Below are 19,119 nucleotides of genomic sequence, written 5' to 3' on the forward strand. Positions count from 1 at the left end.
TTTCTGGCCTCCCCACCACCTGTCAATCTGTGCTCTGCACACCTCTTACCATACAGGAATTTCCGGCTTACACTGTTGCCATTTTCCTGCTTCCCACGTTTAGTCCTAACATGCTATTGGTTCATCAGTCAGCTTGCAAGAATTCTCCTCCGCTATTGGTTCCTTCCAGTCCAAGAGATTCCAATATCTGGGAGAAGCCACACGCCATCTTTCTCTTTTTTCCCTTCTTTCCGCCCTGAGCGGATGTGTTAATCGTCTGCATAAATAAAGTCTCTTGCGTGAGACCGTGTCTGCGGAGCATTTTTTCTGGGAGCTATTGGCAAGCGGCAACTGAGACAAGCGAGCAGCGGCAGTTCAGCAGGATCGGCAGCGGTGGCTACCCGCCGCAGGTCCCAAGTTGAGTTGCATTTTTTCCCCTTACAAGATACTTGTATGCAGAGATGGATAGACACAGAGTTTATTTGTGGTATAACTAGAACACATCTTTGTTGTGTGAGTTTGTAGCTTTGCAATATTAGTGTTTAACTTTGTCCCTTTCCTCTCAGACAGAACCTGCAACTTTACTGAATTGCATAAAAGAAATTTCTCAGTTGCAATTTTGTATTTTTTGACAATTATTCATTACTGATAGGAAACAAGTGTCACACTTAGTAACTCAAAAAGCCTCCAAGACATCATGTCTATTCTGAGGACTGAGGTGGTCCTATTGGGTCATCTGCCCTTGGAACAATTATCCCTGGAATCAACTATCCCAAAATGGCAGAGGTGACCTGCGCGGTGGTTCCATCTTTAGAGACATTGTGTTTAACACTCAGCTAGGAGGATTCAAGTCTTGCCTGTTACCCATTCCCCATAGTATTACTAGCCTTTCTCAATGCTGAATTCGACATGCAAGCTATAGGACTGTAGGCCTCCGTGTTACACCAGAGACACTGTGATCATCCTTAGCTCAGAGGATCAAATCTCAGCATATATACATACCTGTTCCTGTACCTTCTTTTTAAAATTCTCATCCCAAGATTTACATGAAACTTTGGGATCAACCAAAGGTTCATCCGCTCTTTGCTTTTTCCATAAGTTGGTGTTCAAATACCATGCTCCATATCTCATCTTCACCTGTTTTGGTTTATAAGGATTCTATGGGAAATAACATAATGCACAGTGTCAAAAGTTATTGTTTTTTTGTTTGTTTGTTTTGTTTTGTCATTGCAATAAGTCTAAGGTTCTGCTTATGAAAGCAATATCATTACTTTGAATTTACAGTTGGTCCTGGACAAAATATTTTATGAAGTTTCAGCATGTTTTGATTTTACAAAAGAAATACGAAAAGTTCATAATTGAGAAAATAATATATTAGTTAAGAACACAGTCTTTGAATTTGGACAGATCTAAGTTCAAATCCAGTTGTTACTTACCATAGGCCCAACACTCTGCTCAGCTTTACAACTGCTGCACTGTGTTTATTAAACTCACTCCTTTATTTCTGCCATCCCTCAGTAGTGCATCCAGGATGCAAAGAGAACCTCTTGCTGCTTCACTGCCAGATGGTGTGAGTGCAACGGCCGCGTGCTGTCCCATCACAAAAGGGGGTTTAATTCTTAGATGGGGCAAAGAAACATAAAACCACCAAGATTCTGTCTCTCTCTCTCTCTCTCTCCTTCCACTCACATTTAAACTGTGTGGTAGAATGTTAAATGTGCAGGGCATTCTGGAGTTGAGCCAGGTATGCAAATCTAAGACAGACTAGGACAGAGAAGACAGGAGGGAAGTCCCACTGAGAGCTGGAGTTGACATACTATTGAAGCCAGAATTAAGGACAGGTAGTTAGTGTAGAAATAGGGGATCGGGTCAAATCGAGGAAATGAAGCCATGAAGCCATCTGCCTCTGGAAGTTGGAGACTGCCCCTGGAAGAATGGAATGTCAAGGATCTCCGGAGCCCATTGATTACCAAAATTACCTGCCTTTATCAAGGACTGCAAGCAAGGAGCTGCTAATTAATGCCCCCTGGGCCCTTACCTGCCTGAATCACCTTGGCCCTCCCCCTGCCCACTCTTCTCACTTTATGCAAAACCAGGCCTAGTCACGTAGGCAGGAAGGAAAGAGATAAGGGGGAAAGAACGGGAGAATAAAACCTATGAAAAGGACAAGATTTGCTCAATCCAATGGATTCCACCTTTGGGTCCCCTTCTTCCACCCGGGAGAAGTCTGCTTCTACTTTTCTTTAATAAAGCTTACTTTCTACTCTACGCTCACCTCGGCGTGCTTCTCCGGCATTATACTTCAACACCTGAGGAAGCAGGACTCGTCACCGGTAAATGACGGTGTCACTTAGAGGAAATAATGAATATTTGTTGAATTAAAGTCAGGTTTCTTAACTTTGGCACTATTGATATTTGGGATTAAATCATTCTTTATGGGGCAAGGTGACTGGCCTATACAGTAGAGGAGGTTTAGCAGAATTCCTGGCCTATACCCATGAGATGCCAGTAGTACCCTCTGAGTTGTGATAATCAAAAATGTCATTTCCAAACATTTCCAAATAGTCCTGGGAAGAGGGGGAAGGGAGCAAAATCTCCCTCAACTGAGAACCATGAATTAAAGGAAGGCTGGAAAGGAAGAGAGGGGGAAAGGAAGAAGGAGAGGGAGAAGAATGGAATCTACACCACTGACACACTGAAGAACATAAGTTTTAGAACATTATGTTGTTGGTTAACTGGCGATTTTTTTAAACACAGCACAAACATCATTTATTCTCAGTTTTATGGGATGAAACTGCTCTCACCCCATGATTGGTGGAATTGATTATTTCTTCCTATGTTCTGTACACAGACAACATTTTGTTATAGTCAATCATTTATCTATTGACTCCATTAGATTATAAGTTCTAACTGTAGGAAGCAATCCTCTAGTTTTATGTCATTTGCTTCCAGCACTTTTGGACACATAGATTCTCAGAAATGTTTACTAAGTAATACATAAAGGAATGAATGAATAGATACACCCCACAAAGAAAGCTAATGTTAAACTAGAGGCACAGAATTCTATGAGAGATTAGAAGTAAGAAATAAATTTATGTCAACCAAGAGACAACACTCCATACAAATACTCTGTGGAAAAATTTAGCATATATCCTGTGTCTAAAGGATGATAGAGCATCCATATGGGGGAAAGGGGAACTTGAGACAGAGAGAATACTGTGAGAGAGTTAAGGCAATGGGAAAGCTCAGGGTTTCAAAGAAGAACCTCAAAGAGCAGTCCTGAGAAGAGTACATGGAGTAGAAAAACAAAGATGAGGACTTCTACTTCCAGAATAGGGAAAGGATTTGTTCTCCTTCCTACAGCATTTGAGAGAGAGAGAGAGAGAGAGAGAGAGAGAGAGAGACAGAAAAGAAGAAGAAGAAGAAGAAGAAGAAGAAGAAGAAGAAGAAGAAGAAGGAGGAGGAGGAGGAGGAGGAGGGAAGAGAAGAGAAGAGAAGAAGAGAAGAAGAAAGAGAGGAGACAGGCCAATCAATGGTTTGCATGACAGTGAACCTCAGGTAACAGAAGGACAGTGGTACCTGAGAGAAAAGCAACAAACAAACCAAGTCCCATAATTGCCACCAGTTTGTTGCCTTGAAAGAGTCTGCAGGTCACACAAAGAGAGGATAAGCCTAACTAGGAGCAGCCCAATGGCCCCTCTGAATTGAGAAAACCGAATTGAGAATCCAGGGAGAGCAAGGCAACATGATCTTAGCACACAGAGTAAGAGAAAGGAGAAAGTTACACAGAGACAGAACTAACACAGTGCCCTGTACTTGTACAACTAGAATCAGTGCTTCTTTTTTTAAACTGGAAAACCTAACCATTCATGGGACACTGAGAAGAATACACCTGAGGGTCTTGCTCAGTAGTAGGGAACAATCAGTCATAGATTGAATACTGCTTCGATAAAATTTTCTTTTGTTGGTGGTGCTGGAGATGGAACCCAAAGCCTCGCATATGCTAAGCAGGAGCTCTACCACTGAGCTACATACTCACCCCCCAATAAATCTCAAAAGCAAGCTCCCAAAGGATTAGATTCCTCCAAAAAACTCAATCACATCTCACAATAAATTTTAAAAATATTTATAGAAATACAAAAATACCCAACACCAAGTAAGGTAAAATTCACAATGCCTAGCATCCACTCAAAGATCACCAGACATGTAGAGATGCAGGAAAACATTAGCCACAATGAGGACATGAATCAATTAATGGAGGAAACTGACACAAAACAGATATAGATGTTAAAATTAGCAAATAAACATCAAAGTAGTCATTAAAACTGTATTATATGTTCAAAAGATTAAGTAGAGACATGAAAGATAAACTCATTTCAGATGAAATAAATTATGTTTTGGTTAACTTTTTTTTTTTTTTTTAAGACTTTGAGGGAAGAGATTCCCCCTTATAGTTTAGAGCTGGAATGTTCCCCAAAGACTCATGTGTTGAAGGCTTGGTCTTCAGTGCAGCAATGTTCAGAGGTGGAACTCTGACTCAATCAGCCGATTAATCCATTGATAGCTGCAGGTTAATCCATTGATAGCTGAATGGACAACGGGGAGGTGGTGGAAAACTGTAGATGGTGGGGAATGATTGGAGAAAGTAGGTCACTGGAGGCATGGCCTAGAAGAGTATTTCTTGTTCTTAGCCCCTTCCTCTCTCTCTTTTCACTTCCTGGCTGCCATGAGATAAGCAACTCTGCTCTACCATGCCATCTCCACCACAATGCTCTGTTGCACCACAGGCTCATAAAATGGAGCCAGCCCACCTTGAACCAAAACCTTTGAAACTGTGAGCCAAAATAAGTCTTTTCTCCTTTAAGGTGTTCTTTCTAGGTGTTTCGTCACAGCAATAAAAATCTGACTAACACACCAGTACCCATCCAACTTAGGCACTTATATCTCACATTATATATATGTATATGTATTTGAACTGATACATTAGGTAGAAAAGTAAAAAAGTATTCTAAGGGCTCACAGTACTTCCCTTTGGAGCATAGCATGCTATTTCTCCTCTATGTTACCTTATTCTTTCATCTTCATAGCAACTTAGTGCTGAGGAACCTGAGTGATTTGGTAATGATTAGGAAAGCATGTGGTCAAGAATGACTGTTTGTGGTCAATAAGATGCTAGTAAAAATTCAAGAACTCTTTGGGCATATAATTAACAGAGCTTACAATCATAAATTGAATCAATCAATTAATTTTACTAGTGCTCATGAATAATAAATATCAGTGCATATTTCTGCTAGTTGTTAGAACTTCAACATAAAAAACACATAAAAATTTGTCTCTGAGAGTAACTAGTCATATACGAACAATTATTCTGAATGACATGCCTTATTTGAATAATTGACTTTCCTACATGTATTAAATATTCATTCATTTATCAAATATTTATTAAACATGAAAATATCTTAAGAATTCTGCTTAAAAAGCCAGGACCCCTGAATTACCAGAATTCAGGAACTTTTAAGACTTTAATGCAACTTAATTTTTTTAAATTTTCAGGTTGCTCCTTTTCTGCAATCACCTGTGGTTTCCAGTGTTTCCTCTCATGATCTAGTTTCTGGAAGAAATCTGCCTCCTGCAGTTTATTTATCTCCACACTCTTCTTCAGCTCCAGAGGAATCTGGTTTAGCCTCATCACGTGGAGCACATCACAGGTTGGCTTGCTTTGATAGCCAACGTCAAACTGTTTCAAGATGAACTCTTCTTCAATGTTTGAACTTCCCTGGAAGAATATCACAAGCATGAATGGAGGGCAGTGGCAAAATGCTCCGTGCTTTCTCCTTTCATCTCAGGGAGGTTTCTGACCATTGATGGGAAAGTTAGAGGAGAAGCAAAAACAAAAAAAAAAAGCTCAGTCATCATTCATCATTCACTGAAGACAAGAAGTATTTGGGGGACTGGAGGACTTTGTCAGTACATTAAGAGACAGCTTAGGACCTGTAGGAAGCGTGAGTCTCTAGGGAAATAACATCTGTTTGATCAAAAGCAAACTTCTCCAGCACTTCATAGCAGCGACATCTCTGGAGGGATTTTCCAGACACGTCCAGATGTGGCAGTGCTTGTTTTGTCCATGTCGCCTTATAAGGGAAACTGCCTTCCTCATGGTCCCAAGGGGAAGAGGCAGTTCTAGTGAGCCATATTTCAGCTGTACACAGCTGAAACGCAACAACCCTCTCCACTTCTTTCCCCCAGCTGCAGATGGAGAGAGGAGAAATGGACATGTTAACAGCTAATCTGTAGGCTACTAACCTACGATACAGTTAATGCTAGAAGATAAACTAGACTCAACAGAATCGCACTCCAGGGGAGAAAACTGGGAGACAGAATGAGGCCATTAACAACTAGAGCTGAAGATGGAGTGGAATGCATAAGAGGAGTCAAGAAACAGAGGCAGGGCATAAAAGATGAGAGGAATCAAAATGAGAATGAAATGATAATGGAGCAGAATCAGAGCAAGCAGAATCAACGAGATGAAAAACAAATAGCATAAAAGGAAAAGTATAAGTTAGTTGTGAAGAAAATACCACAGAGTGATTTGATATGGATGTAAGTTGTGGAATTTAGGTTAAGATGGGATCTGGTCATAAAGGAGCACAAAGAAGGCTGGTTACCTGATCAGCTCTCTACGACCCTCAGGTTCCTTAAATTTCCTGCCTAGAGGAGTAGTCTCCAGTGGAAGGTTCAGGAGAGGTAGAAGCGCTGGGAACTAGCCAGATTATGGACAAGCAGTAGGGCAGGCACCAGGTGCAGTGGACATCATCTCCTTCTCTAGCACATCTATTCTAATCACCTGCTGGGGACTTTCCCTCCCTCCCTTTCCATCTGGTGTAGCTGAGATGGGCACCCCACTTCTTGGCCTCAGGGTTAGACATGTGACTGGATCTAGCCAATGAGTATACTCCATCTTCTTAATCAGAGTGGTTAATTCAGGCACAGGCATAGGACCCAAGTTAGTTCAGCCCTGGACTTTTCCCTGTTGAAAAGTCTCTTCCCACTTAGGTTGCTCAGTGGTAGAATGTAGGCTTGGAAATTTTTGTGACTGTTTTTGGCATCTCTTGGGGAAAGACTGCTTGAAAATGAAGTGAGATAGAGGGGTACAGAAAAGATAGGGACAGCTTCTAAAAACATTTCAGTCCCTGGACCCAGCTGTGGCCTGACCTCCTAATGTCTCTGGTTAATTCCCTTTTCTCTTTTAAATCAGTCGGAATTATATTGGGGTCTGGAGGGTAGTCACTTACTGAGGAAACAGTACTAAATAAATTCATTGATTAAAACCAACTAATACACTCAATACTGGCAGGTCTTAAATCCAGGGAAATCGTCAGAAATCTAAACATCTATAGAGACTCATCAACAGGAATAAGTAACTTAATAGATTCTTTTTTTAAATTAGATCTTTATGTTATACATAGTAGTTGGGTTCATCCTGACAAACTCAAACTTCATGGAAATTTATGTCAGTTCATGTTTGCTCCTTTTCCTTCCCCCTTTTCCCTCCTGCACCCCTCCAAATATATTCTTGAAAGAAGGGCAAGGAAAGTCCTTGAAAACTGAGTCAAAAGTTTCTTCCTATCTGAAAAACATTTTGTAAAGTTTATAGTCAAGCACAGCTGCCCAAGTAGTTAGAGATAAATATAACTCGGAGGCATGTATTGGAGAAGGAATGAAGGACAGAGAGAAAAGAAGTTCCTGACATAAAGTTCCTGACATAAAGTTCCTGGAAAATAAAAAAAATTCATATCAATGATGTGAGATATAACATAAATGTTTAAATTAGCTTCAAACTTGCAAATTCCAGAAATTTCATCTACCAGAAATATTTCTATTACAAATGGTGGGAAAGTCCTTTATGACTTGGATGATTCCACTTAGATTTTATTCAAATGGTGTTTTTGAATGAAAGTAACTTTGACTTGACTTTTTTTCTTCTTTTAAAAAAATTTTTAGTTGTAGATAGATACAATTCCTTTATTTTGTTTTATTTATATCTTATTTTAATTTAATTTTATTTATTTATATCTTACATTTTATTTTATTTATTTATATCTTTATTTATTTTTAGTGGTACTGTGAATCGAACCCAGCACCGAGGCAAGTGTTCTACCACTGAGCCACAATTGCAGCCCAAAAATTGACTTTTTAAAGTAGGTTTAATTAAGTATTCCTGATAACTTACGAGAGTGGTAGCCCAGTTGCAGAAGTCACTAACTTCTTTGCGTATATTTTCATGAAGAAGCCCATCTTCATGGAGCACGTCCATTTTACTTGGCTTTTTTTCATAAAGCCACTGGTTTGAATGTGACACAGGAGTCTTCTTGGGACTAAAGATAATGAGATCATCAAATAGTTCCTATATGAGGCATAAATTATACTTTGCTGTATTTAATAAATACTTATTAAGCACCAAATATGTGTCAGGCAGGCATGAGACATCAGGAATTAGCTAATAAACAAATTAGCTAATTAACAAATAAAGTTAGAGCTCTGTCCTCAAAAAGCTTATGATTGAGTAGGAAGCACAAGTAGAACACACATAAACATGTGTCTTTATAAGTGATTACAAGTGATATAAAGAAAAATAAAATGGGGCAAGAGGGATGGAGAGGGATGTCAGGGGGCATTTCAACACAGAAAGTCTCTCTACTAAAGTGATAGTTGAGCAGAGACCCAAAAGAAGAAAGAGGTCAAGTCATTAAAGTATCAAAACTTGCAGACACCAGGCAGAAAAGACCGGCAGGTACACAGGCCCTGAGGCGGGATATGATGAGCACTTGCAGGAGCAGCAGAGACCAGAATAACTGGAGAGGAGTGGTTAAGGGTTAGAGTAGAGGAGGAGGCTGGAGAGGTAACAGAGGCCTGATCATATGGGACCGTAGAGGTCACTATATTTGGGTTTTGCCCTGAGTAAGCAAGCAACTGGAGAATTCTGAGCAAAGGAATGGCACTACCCAACTTAGAGGATCATTTTAGCTATTGTGTGACAGATTTGAGAGGGGAGCAAGAGTGGAGGGCATAAGATCAATTCATAAACTATTGCAATAATCCAGGCAAGAGATGATGGTATCTTGGAATGAACTAGAAGTAGTAGAAAGGTGAGACTTTGGATCTCAAAAATAAAGTCATTAAGATTTGTTGGCAGATTGCACCTGTTGTTCTAGTTCTAGAAACAATGGGAAGAATGGGGTTGCTATTTACTGAGCTGAAGAAGACAGGAGGACCAACAGTTTTCAGGAAGAAATCCAGAGTTTAGTTTCAGACTTGTCCAGTCTGAGCTGCCAATTACACACCCAAGGGAAACCATTGAATTATCTATAAATAGATGGACTGGACAAGGCCACTTGGGTATAATTGTACAGAAAAGAAGATGTCAGAGACTGAAGCACTTCAAGGTTTAAAGGAAATGAAGAGGGACAAACAAAAAGAAGACCAAAGAGAGGAATATGAGGTAGAAGAAAAACCAAGAAAAAGGAGTATTCCAGAAACCAAATGAAGAACGTTTTATGAGAAAGACAAGGTCACCAGCTGTGTCAAATACTGTTGATAATATCAAGTGTGGTGATGACTGAAGATGGGGTTAGTATATAGAGATCAATGGTGACCTTATCCAAGGTAAGTCCAGTGCAGTGCTGGAAATGAAAGGCTGGTTGCTGTGATTTCAAGAGAAAAAAAGAAGAAGTGTGTTTGGATGCCTCTTGGAAGGAGTTTTCCTCCTTTAGACAAAGGAGAGACTATCTGGTCAAGGGCAGTTGTCTTCAAGGTGGAAGATATTACCTCGTGCTGTGGCAGACTGATAATGACCTCCAAAGAGATCAGGTGCTAATCCTTGGAACTTGTGTAACTTTATTTGGAAAGAGTCTTTGCAGGTATGATTCAGTTAAAGCATTTGACATGGGGAGATTATCCTGGATTATTTGGGCGGTCCTTCCATGCCACTCCAAGTGTCCTTGTAAGAGAGGGGCAGAGGAAGACTTGACACACACAGAGGAGAAGGCAATGTGAAGACTGAGCAGACAGATTTGAAGCTGCTGGTCTTGAACACTGGAGTGATGCAGCCAAAGCCAAGGAATGCCAGCAGCCACCAGCATCTGGAGGAAGTAAGGAATCCCCTGGAGCCTCTGGAGGGATTGTGACCCTGATGATTCTTTGATTTCAGCACAGGGACTCTTATTTCACATGTCTGGCCTCCAGAGCTGTGACATAATACATTTCTGTTTTAAGCCAACAAGTTTATGTTAAATGTTTATATTAACCAAGGGAAATAGATCATATGCTTATAGAAAAAACTCACCACACCATTATGTAGTTAGACACTTATTTTGTGATATGATAATTTATTAACATAGTAATATTGTCCATTTCCTCTATACTTTTACCTTCTCTCCTTTCAAGTAGATAACCCACTCATTTGTAATTTCTTGCCAATAGATTTTTGCAGGATTGAACAAGGAAATTGCCCAAAGTGAAAGGCAGATTCCATATGTATATTTCTTATTTTATTCCTTCTGTACTCAGGGTCTGAGCAATTTGAAAAATAACGTAAAGAGCAAAGACAAAAGTCAAAATATCGCCTTTTTTACTAGCAGCAGCCATGTTGGATGATGGCGTTAGGTCCAAGAGGACTTGGTAACTGAAACCCAGATACTCTCCCACACAGTTCTGAGCAGGGCTGGATGAGGGTAGACTTCCCCTCTAGGGTGGAGGAGCAAGAATGTATGCTTCACATGGGCCTTCTTGTTCCCCAGTGGAAGAAGGGAAGAACTGAGATGAGCATGCCCAGTTGTTCTCTCCAAATTTATCAAGGAGTAGACTGAATGTCACTACAACAGAGCACCCATCACCTCGGATCAACAAACATATGATTCAATACAGTGAATTCTCTCTTAATCCACCTCTATGTAGGTGACTTGTGTGACTGACAAAGCTCTTCAGAGCCACCACCGAACACACTAACCAGGGTCCGCAAAGCTGTAAACATTATGGGTTCTGTGGCTAGGCTGCTCGCTGGTTTGCCCTACTCTATAGCACCCCCACAGTGAGCTCATTTAATTTTAAAAGATAAACATGTATCCCAAATTCATTTATGTCAACTACACTTATCATAGTATTTATATTATTTAATTAAATATTATGTGAATTGGGGAAACAAGAATGTGATACAAAAGAGAGATGTTTCCACTAAGTGTAAGCTTCGGAAAATTTCAGTGTGGGGTTTATGCAAGAAAAATGAGTGGGAACTCCAAGCAGTCTACTTTCCCAAAAGGTTTGATATTAAGATTAGCAAGTGAATGTACACTTATGCTTTAGGACAAAATAAAATATTTCAAGTACTTATGTCTTACACTTCCCTGTATTATTAAATGTTTTGGTGATTATCTAACTAACTACTGGTCTCAATCAATTTGAGTAAAATGGCTCCTGCCATAGATAATTCAAGAGCCATTAATGCCAATTAATCAGGTTATTTGCAGTTCCCTTGCTGAACAAGAGTCATATGGACACCCATGTTTGCACCATTGCTAAATAAATCATATTCATTTAAGAAATCAGCACTATTCAGAGCAGGACCTGGATACCTTTCCTTCCTCCTCAGGAGTTTAGTTACTTTGCTTTAAGATTATTCTAAAGATGAAAAGCTTTGAGAAGGTAATTTCTAGAATGTTCTACCAGGTGACAGCCACATGAGGGGTTAAGAACAGCACTCACAGTCCCAGGCGCACTTGGGTAGAACGTTTTTTAAAATGCTTTGTGGGCTCCTTTGTTCTTTTCTTGGGGTCCTGACAGTAAGCCCACGTGTCCTCCAGCTTCCTCTCAGGATCAAGCACTTCCAGCACCTGTAATAAGAGCTACAAACAGAAAAGGCCTTAGCAAGAAAGAAAATGTGCTGGAAAGGGGGCCCTGTTCTAAAGCACGGCAGACCCACTGGCCCCTTTGTTTACCCTTTTCAGTCAACTGACACCATCCATCAAGAATCTCCTGTCACCTGGACAGCAGGTGTACAGGCTTTGTACTGTAGCAGTCCCATCGCCTCTAGATGGAATATGCCGCCGGGCCTACCCCATTCCCAAAGGCCCCATGGCTTAAAGTGCCTCCCTAGAATTTCTGAAGTTTTCGCCTGGCCAATCTACATCCTTCCTCCCACAAATAATAGTATCTGGCTTGTTCTTTGGAGAATCACCTCTCCCTACATCTCAACCCACTTGATCTGAATCAGTATAACCACATCCTGACTCTATAGGCAGGTCAAGTCCATCAGAACCACAGTGACTGGTTTAGGAATGGGCTCATCAATGTGTTTGTTGTTTTGCAATCTTAGTGCTTAACCTTTGTCCCCTTCCTCTCAGACAGAACCTGCAAAATAGGATTTGATGGGATCATGCAAAAAGCTATTTTTCTGGCTGGGGTTGCTAAGTGGGTGGAATTTAAACCTGAAGCTGCTGGTGGTCATCTTAGAACCATAAAAAGAGGCCCATCTCAAAAAGAAGTTAACATATGTAGTTGGGAAGGTCAGACATGGAAATGAGAGCCATAATCCCATGCCATATCCCTGTGCCATCTGAGGTGTGTGCAAACAATCTCTCTGTCATGGATTCAGAGAACCAGTGAAATAAAACCCCAGGTGGAAAAGAATTGATCAGCAATTCCAGCTGTCCTCTTCATGGACTTCTCTACCACCGGTCACTTATTCATTAAAAATATTTATCGAGCAGCTACCATGTGCCAAGTATTAGTAATACACAATGAAAGACAGGTCAAGTCCCTGCCCTACAGTGACTGATGCCAGTGAGAAGCCAGTGGTGACAAATCCTATGATGAGAAATAGAGCCTGGGGAGGAACAAAGGACGAGGGTGGAAGGCTCTGCGTACAGGCCTCTGCAACAAAGGGACATTTGAGCAAGAGCTGATGGAGGGAGCCAGGCAGTCATCTGGGGGCAAGTGTTCCAGGCACAAGGACAGGGACCAGAACTGGACATGCGTCTAAGTTTCACAGAACAGCCAGGAGGGCAGAGTGGCTGGAATGGGGAGAGTGCAGAGGAGCAGGCGGAGAAGGTGGAGAGCGGGCAGAGCAGGAGCTCTCGGGGCCCCTTGGACCAGGTAAGGACTTTGGCTTTACCAGATGAGAAGGGGCTTTGAGCAGAGGAGTGACATGATTGGATTTACCTTTGTGACCTGTGGACAGGCCACAAGGGTAGGGATCAGGGAGCTGGCACTGTGAGTTTCCTGCCCTACCCAGTCTGCCATTTTCCCTTAAATCCAGCAGAACCTGGGTTTTGTTCAGGGCTGCAGTGCTTAACTAAGAAACTCAATTTCCAGATGCCCTAGCAGCCAGCAGTTGTCCAGTGAATGATGTGTTTCCTGGGAAAGCTATTATTTGCATCATTACAAGACAGAGTCAGTTGGCATGTACCTTTAACCTTTGCCCCTTCCCCCTTTGTGTTTGAAAGACACACTTAATGTCATTCTTAGATATAAGGACAAGAGACATAGATTTTGGAGTATGGAGCAGAACGTCAAAGTCAAGACATTGGCCACCTGACAGAGCTGCTGCCCAACCTGGGCTTTGACGACTTGGTGGATTTTTCCCATGATCTTTCAAGTTATATGTGATCTTTCAATCTGTCAGTAAGTATTTTAGGACACCTCCTAACTCCAGGCTAATAGGACAGATGTAAGATTAAACAATTCCCTTCATTTTTCCTTTTCCCCAAAAGTCACGATGCAGAGTGGATTGAGGGGAAAGTCAAAATGTCCTGTTTTGTTGTAACTTTGCAAATCAAATGGTTTTATAGGAGCAAAGGGACATGATAAGTGTTGCTGCTGTTTGGATTTCTTGGGGGCAGAGAAAGGAAGGCTTCCTTAGCCCCATGAGAATGTCACCCTGGGGGACATTCTTCTCTTCTTATAAACATGTCCCCTTCTCAAGGAGAGTCTCTCGGCATCTGCAGAGAATTCTCTCCAAGGTCAGTGAAGCCCATCCCACAGGCCCTGGGACAGATCACCTGGGCAGGCATGGCTTCTTCCAGATGGGGATGGAGAGCCAGGGGATGAAGGGCCAGGCGGGCTTCCAAGTCCTCCACAAAAGCCTTCCGAGCCCGCTGGGCCCATGAGAGCCTGGAGAGCAGGGCTGCTTCCTTGGGCAGCTCATTCTGCCTCTTCCTGGAGGGTGGTGGAAGGACTCCATGATAAATCATGGGTGGAAAGGCCTCCTTGGGTCCCGGAGCAATTAGACCTTCACGAGGTGGGCAGCCTTTCCTGAAGTCATCCAGGCCCTCTCTCACAAACACCCAGCGCTGGCTGTTCAGGGAGCTGGGGAACTTCCGTCTCTTGCGCATGGTGAAACACCTGGAAGGCAGATGCTCTTTGTACCTAGAAGACACCATGTCAGCTCTTATGGACCACAGGACTGGGGTGGGAGAAAGAGGTCACAAGGAGGCCGGACTCCACCTTTCTAGGGGAGAGGATGTGGGAAGAAGTATTCACAAGAAGGCTGAGTAATCGTACTCCAAGTTCATGGCACAGTATCACTGGGCTGTGCAAGGCCTCACCCCTGCTTCCTTTATTCTTATTTTTTTAAAAATTAACACAGGGTCTCACCATGATGCCCAGGTTGTTCTCAAACTTGTGAGTTCAAGACATTCTCCCACCTCAGCCTCCCAAGTAGCTGGAACCGCAGGAGTACACCGCCACACCTGGCTCTCCTTACTGCATTTTGTCCCCACATCCCACTTCCTTTGCCCTCCCTTGCATGGGCAAAAACAGTCTCATGGATTTGAATTGCATTCTTTGTTTTCACACATCATTGAAATATCCAAGTTGTCCTTTTATGTGCATGTGTTCTTTTTTCAAAAATATTTTAGTTATAGATGGACACAATACCTTTATTTTATTTAATGTGGTGCTAAGGATCAAACCCAGTACCTCACACATGCTAGGCAAGGGCTCTACCACTGAGCTACAGTCCTAGCCCTGCGTGTGTTCTTAATTTACTTAAATGGTTGATACTGTTCTATTTCTTGTTTAACCAAGCACTGTATTTCAAAGACTCATCTGTGTCACCCATGTCGCTGTATTTTAAAGACCCATCCATGTATAAGTCTAATCCATTATTCAAACTACGGCCACCACATTTTGTATTCATTGTCTTTGAGAAAGACATTCAAATTGTTGCCCTTTTCAGGGACAGTTTCTTTTTTACTAAAAGGGACATAGTTCAGTAGAGTGGGAAGAATCTGTGTCCCAGTGACAATTTAGCCCCTAACTGAGTGATACTGGCACTATAACCTCTAGGGACTTTGGTTCCTCCTGAAACTCAGGAAGTCAAAGGTTGCAAAAAGGTGGTCCATGTGCCACATTGTCACATAATCCTGTCACTTGGCCTTCTTTGTGTTTTAATAAGAATAATAACATAAATTGAGCACTTCCTATATGACAGGCACTGTACTAAGTACTTTGCATGCATTGGTGTATTTAAATATTATATTAGTATTATTTTCATTTACAGATAAGAAAACTGAGGCACAAGAAGTGAAAAGATAAAACACATTGTCAAAGATCCAACAGCTAAGATGTGGTAGGGCTGGGATTTTAAGCCAGGTAGTGTGGCACCAGAAAAGTCTGCTTAACAACTACATTAGAGCTTCCAATATATAAAGGAGTTCACATAAATAAGCTGGAAGACAGCTCCTCTTCAAAAATCAGGAGAGTTTCCAGGATCTGGGAATGATGGCTGCCCAGTTCAGATGAATCATATGCTGTCTCCTTCATAGACTCCACCCCTCCCTATTGCCTCTTAAGATGCCTGCTTACCCAGCTTCCTTACCCACCACGCAGTTTGCAGTGAGTATTTAAGTCATGAAGATGAGGTGGAAGAGAAAGATGGACACATAGGAAAGAAAATGAAAACAGTTTCTGAATAACCTGACACAACCAGTCAATGCCAAAGTCAGGACTTGGAACCTGAGCACTGATTATCCTAACACATCACACAGGTCCTTAATCAGATCTTTCTGAAGCATTGATATCTTTTCCTGAAGCCTCTTCTACCTTCCGGTCCCTATTATCAATGAAAATGGCTCATCACAACGAATCTAATCCTTGCTATAAACATTGCCACAAAACATTTTTTTAAAATAATGTTTTAGTTGTAGATGGACACAGTATCTTTATTGATTTGTTTATTTTATTTTATTTTTGGTACTGGGGATTGAACTCAGGGGCACTCAACCACTGAGTCACATCCCCAGCCCTATTTTGTATTTTATTTAGAGACAGGGTCTCACTAAGTTGCTGAGGCTGGCCTTGAATTTGTTATCCTCCTGCCTCAACCTTCTGAGTCATTGGGGTTACAGGCATCTGCCACCATGCCAGGCTCACCTCTCTGCATTTTGAAAAGCCCCTGAAAATCTTGCTTGACCCATTAAATTGAAAACATTTTTTCTCGCCTGGCATAGTAGGGCATGCCCGTAATCTCAGCAACTTGGAAGGTTCAAGCAAGAGGATTTCAGGTTGGAAGGTAGCCTCAGGAAACTAGCAAGGTCCTAAGTAAGTTAGTGAGACTGTTTCAAAATAAAAAATAAAAAGGACTGCAATGTAGCTCAGTGGTCAAGTGCTCCTGGGTTCAATCTCCAGTAAAAAAAAAAAAAAAGCAAAACAAAACACACATTTCACCCCCAACTGTTTACTATTTTCACAGACACTAGTATAAGATATATGGCTAGTTCCCTCCTTAATAATTGCAAAAAGTAGTGGACATTTACCCTAAAGAAAATAATTTTTTGTTTTGTTTTGTTTTGCTGTACCACTGTGAATTGAACCCAGGACCTCACACGTTAGGCAAGTGCTCTATCACGGAGATACATCCCTTACTCTAAGAAATGAAAACTTATGTTCTTTCAAATACCTGGACACAAATATTCATAGCAGCTTTATAGGTTGTAGTAAAAAAAAAAAAAAAAAAAAAAAAAAAAAAAAAAAAAAACTGGAAACAATCTGTATTTGCTCAACAGGTGAATAGATAAACTGGGGTACACCCATACTGCAGAACACTACTCAGTAACCAAAATGAACAGACAATTGTTACACACCACCTGAATGGATCTCAAAAACCTAAGATCAGTGAAAAAAAGACAACATCAATATATTATACACTGTATTATTCTATTTAGCTAATATTCTTAAAAGAACAACGGAAATGGAGAACAGATTTGTGGTTGTCAAGGATTGGGGGATGGGGAAAGGAGTGATGATAAAGGGGTAGCACAAAGGGGTTCCTTTGTGGTCATGAAACAGTTTGCATCTTGAAGTATACACATGGCAAAATTTTACAAAGCTATATATACACACAGGTGTGCAAGTAAGAACTGCTGCAATCCAGAGAAGGTCTATAGTCTAACTATTGTGTTGTATCAATGTCAATTTCCTGATTTGGTAATGGTCTAGAGTTCTGTAATATTGTACCTTTAGAAGCACCTAGGGGGAAGGATATGTGGGACCTCTGGACTATTTTTGCAACTTCTTATGAGTCTACAGGTATTTCAAAATAAAAAGACTTGAAATGAGGGAGGGACCCCAAATCCCAAAGAGTTCATAATTGCTAACATGTTTACAGTGCATACTATGTGCCAGTGACAGGTTTCCATGTGCTATCTCCCTTAATCATCACAATAATTCTATGAAGCTGATTCCTTTTATTGTCCCCATTTCGTAGTTAAGAAAAATGAGCCCAGAAGGAGCAACTAAGTTACTTAAGGTCACCGGTCAAACAAAAGGAGACCTGGCCTTTCTGATTCTAGACTTTGGCATCTTAGCCACCCCTGGGAACTGCCTCCTCCGTGAGCCAAAGGCAATTTTTATGAATAACAAAGGAAACCCACAGTGCCTGTGACAAGAACCCTCCAAAAAGGTAGGAGGCCTCCCCAGGACCTGAAGCCCCACCAGAGGCTCAGCTTGTTGGACTACCAAAGGCTTCAGGTATGGCAAATGCTTTACACTGGATACAAATATCCAGGCGACCCAAGGCATCTGTAGGAACAGTTGGTCAACCCGGGGAGGATGGGTTAGAGACTCCAAGATCAAAAGCTTGGCTAGGGCAGCCTCCACGATTGACTCTGTGGCCTTCACTTTCCAGTCTGGTTGGGGATACAGCCCCTGGGTAGTTGTGAGGATAAGGGAAGGAAGGGTCCTTTGCTGGGAGCGTGGAGCGCTGGCTATTTTACATCACTGTACTGGCACTAGTGCAGGAGGCGCTGAGGGACAAAGGCAGGTGGGTGGGGCCTCCGCTCAGCCCTCGGCCGCCACCCGGCCACCAACCCCCGCCCCATTTCCAGCCGCTGCCCCGCGAGCACTGGATCCAGGCGCCCTCGCGCGGCCCCGGCACGCCGCTTACCCGGGCCTGCAGTACCGGCGCTCCGGCACCGGGGCCAGCGTCCCCGACCGCAAGAGCGGACAGCTGTCGGCCATGGTGCCCGAGGCTGCTCGATCTTTGCCTGGCCCTGGGTAGTGTGTTCCCCGCCCGCCCATCGGGTGTCTAGGCGACCGCGCAGCCCTGTGCTGCCCGGACCTGCCCAGCGTTACCCGGAGCAAACCAAGCACCATCCCTGACCCCGCGGTGCTGCTCAGCGGCGGCTAGCTGGCTGCCCGCCCTCGGAGGCGTGGACCTGGCCTGGGGGAGGGCGGAGGATCACCACCTTGGTTTAGTCATGTTTCAATCCGCAGGAAAGCGTGTTCTTCTCCTTCCCACTGACACTTAACATCAGCTGGATCAGGCCTTCATCGTTCATCACGGCAAAGTGTTTACTGAAGGAAAGAAAGGACGAAGGGAGCGGGAGAGAAAGAGAAAGAGAAAGCAAGTGAAAGGAGGAGGAAAGAGAGCAAAGTCTTCTAGCACCAAGATGTTTCCCTGGAGGCCTTGGACATCCTGTCTCAGTGCCTCCGGAAATCGAGGGCTGCACACTTGTATCTAGTCACGGTTATTTCCAGAGTCCCTTTCAGCTCTTGTGTCATTTGACAAGTATTATTTAATTTGTTTGCCTAAATCCACTTCCAGCAGGGATGTTACCATTCAGCCGGATATGGATTGCAGGAGGATGT

At 42.3% G+C, this 19,119-nt stretch overlaps 1 protein-coding gene across 3 annotated transcripts in view; it reads right to left on the reverse strand.

The window, feature by feature from the left end:
- Fam47e (family with sequence similarity 47 member E) overlaps positions 1–18,825 on the reverse strand; it is a 28,331-nt gene extending 9,506 nt beyond the window's left edge. Inside the window, exons 1-6 of one of the 3 annotated variants that reach the window (XM_047566155.1) lie at positions 18,416–18,822; positions 14,031–14,373; positions 11,737–11,876; positions 8,210–8,354; positions 5,555–5,755; positions 982–1,137 (exon numbers count right to left, since the gene is read on the reverse strand). In XM_047566155.1, coding sequence (XP_047422111.1) covers positions 982–1,137; positions 5,555–5,755; positions 8,210–8,354; positions 11,737–11,876; positions 14,031–14,373; positions 18,416–18,624 — 1,194 coding nt within the window. In that variant the 5' untranslated portion in view covers positions 18,625–18,822. Of the gene's footprint in view, positions 1–981; positions 1,138–4,498; positions 4,596–5,554; positions 5,756–8,209; positions 8,355–11,736; positions 11,877–14,030; positions 14,398–18,415 lie in introns of those variants that run through there. The other 2 variants (XM_047566154.1, XM_047566156.1) reach the window with 2 other exon arrangements.
- Positions 18,826–19,119: the final 294 nt, after the last annotated feature.

This window comes from Sciurus carolinensis, chromosome 10 (genome assembly GCF_902686445.1).
Source record: "Sciurus carolinensis chromosome 10, mSciCar1.2, whole genome shotgun sequence".
In the NCBI taxonomy this organism is placed as follows: domain Eukaryota; kingdom Metazoa; phylum Chordata; class Mammalia; order Rodentia; family Sciuridae; genus Sciurus; species Sciurus carolinensis.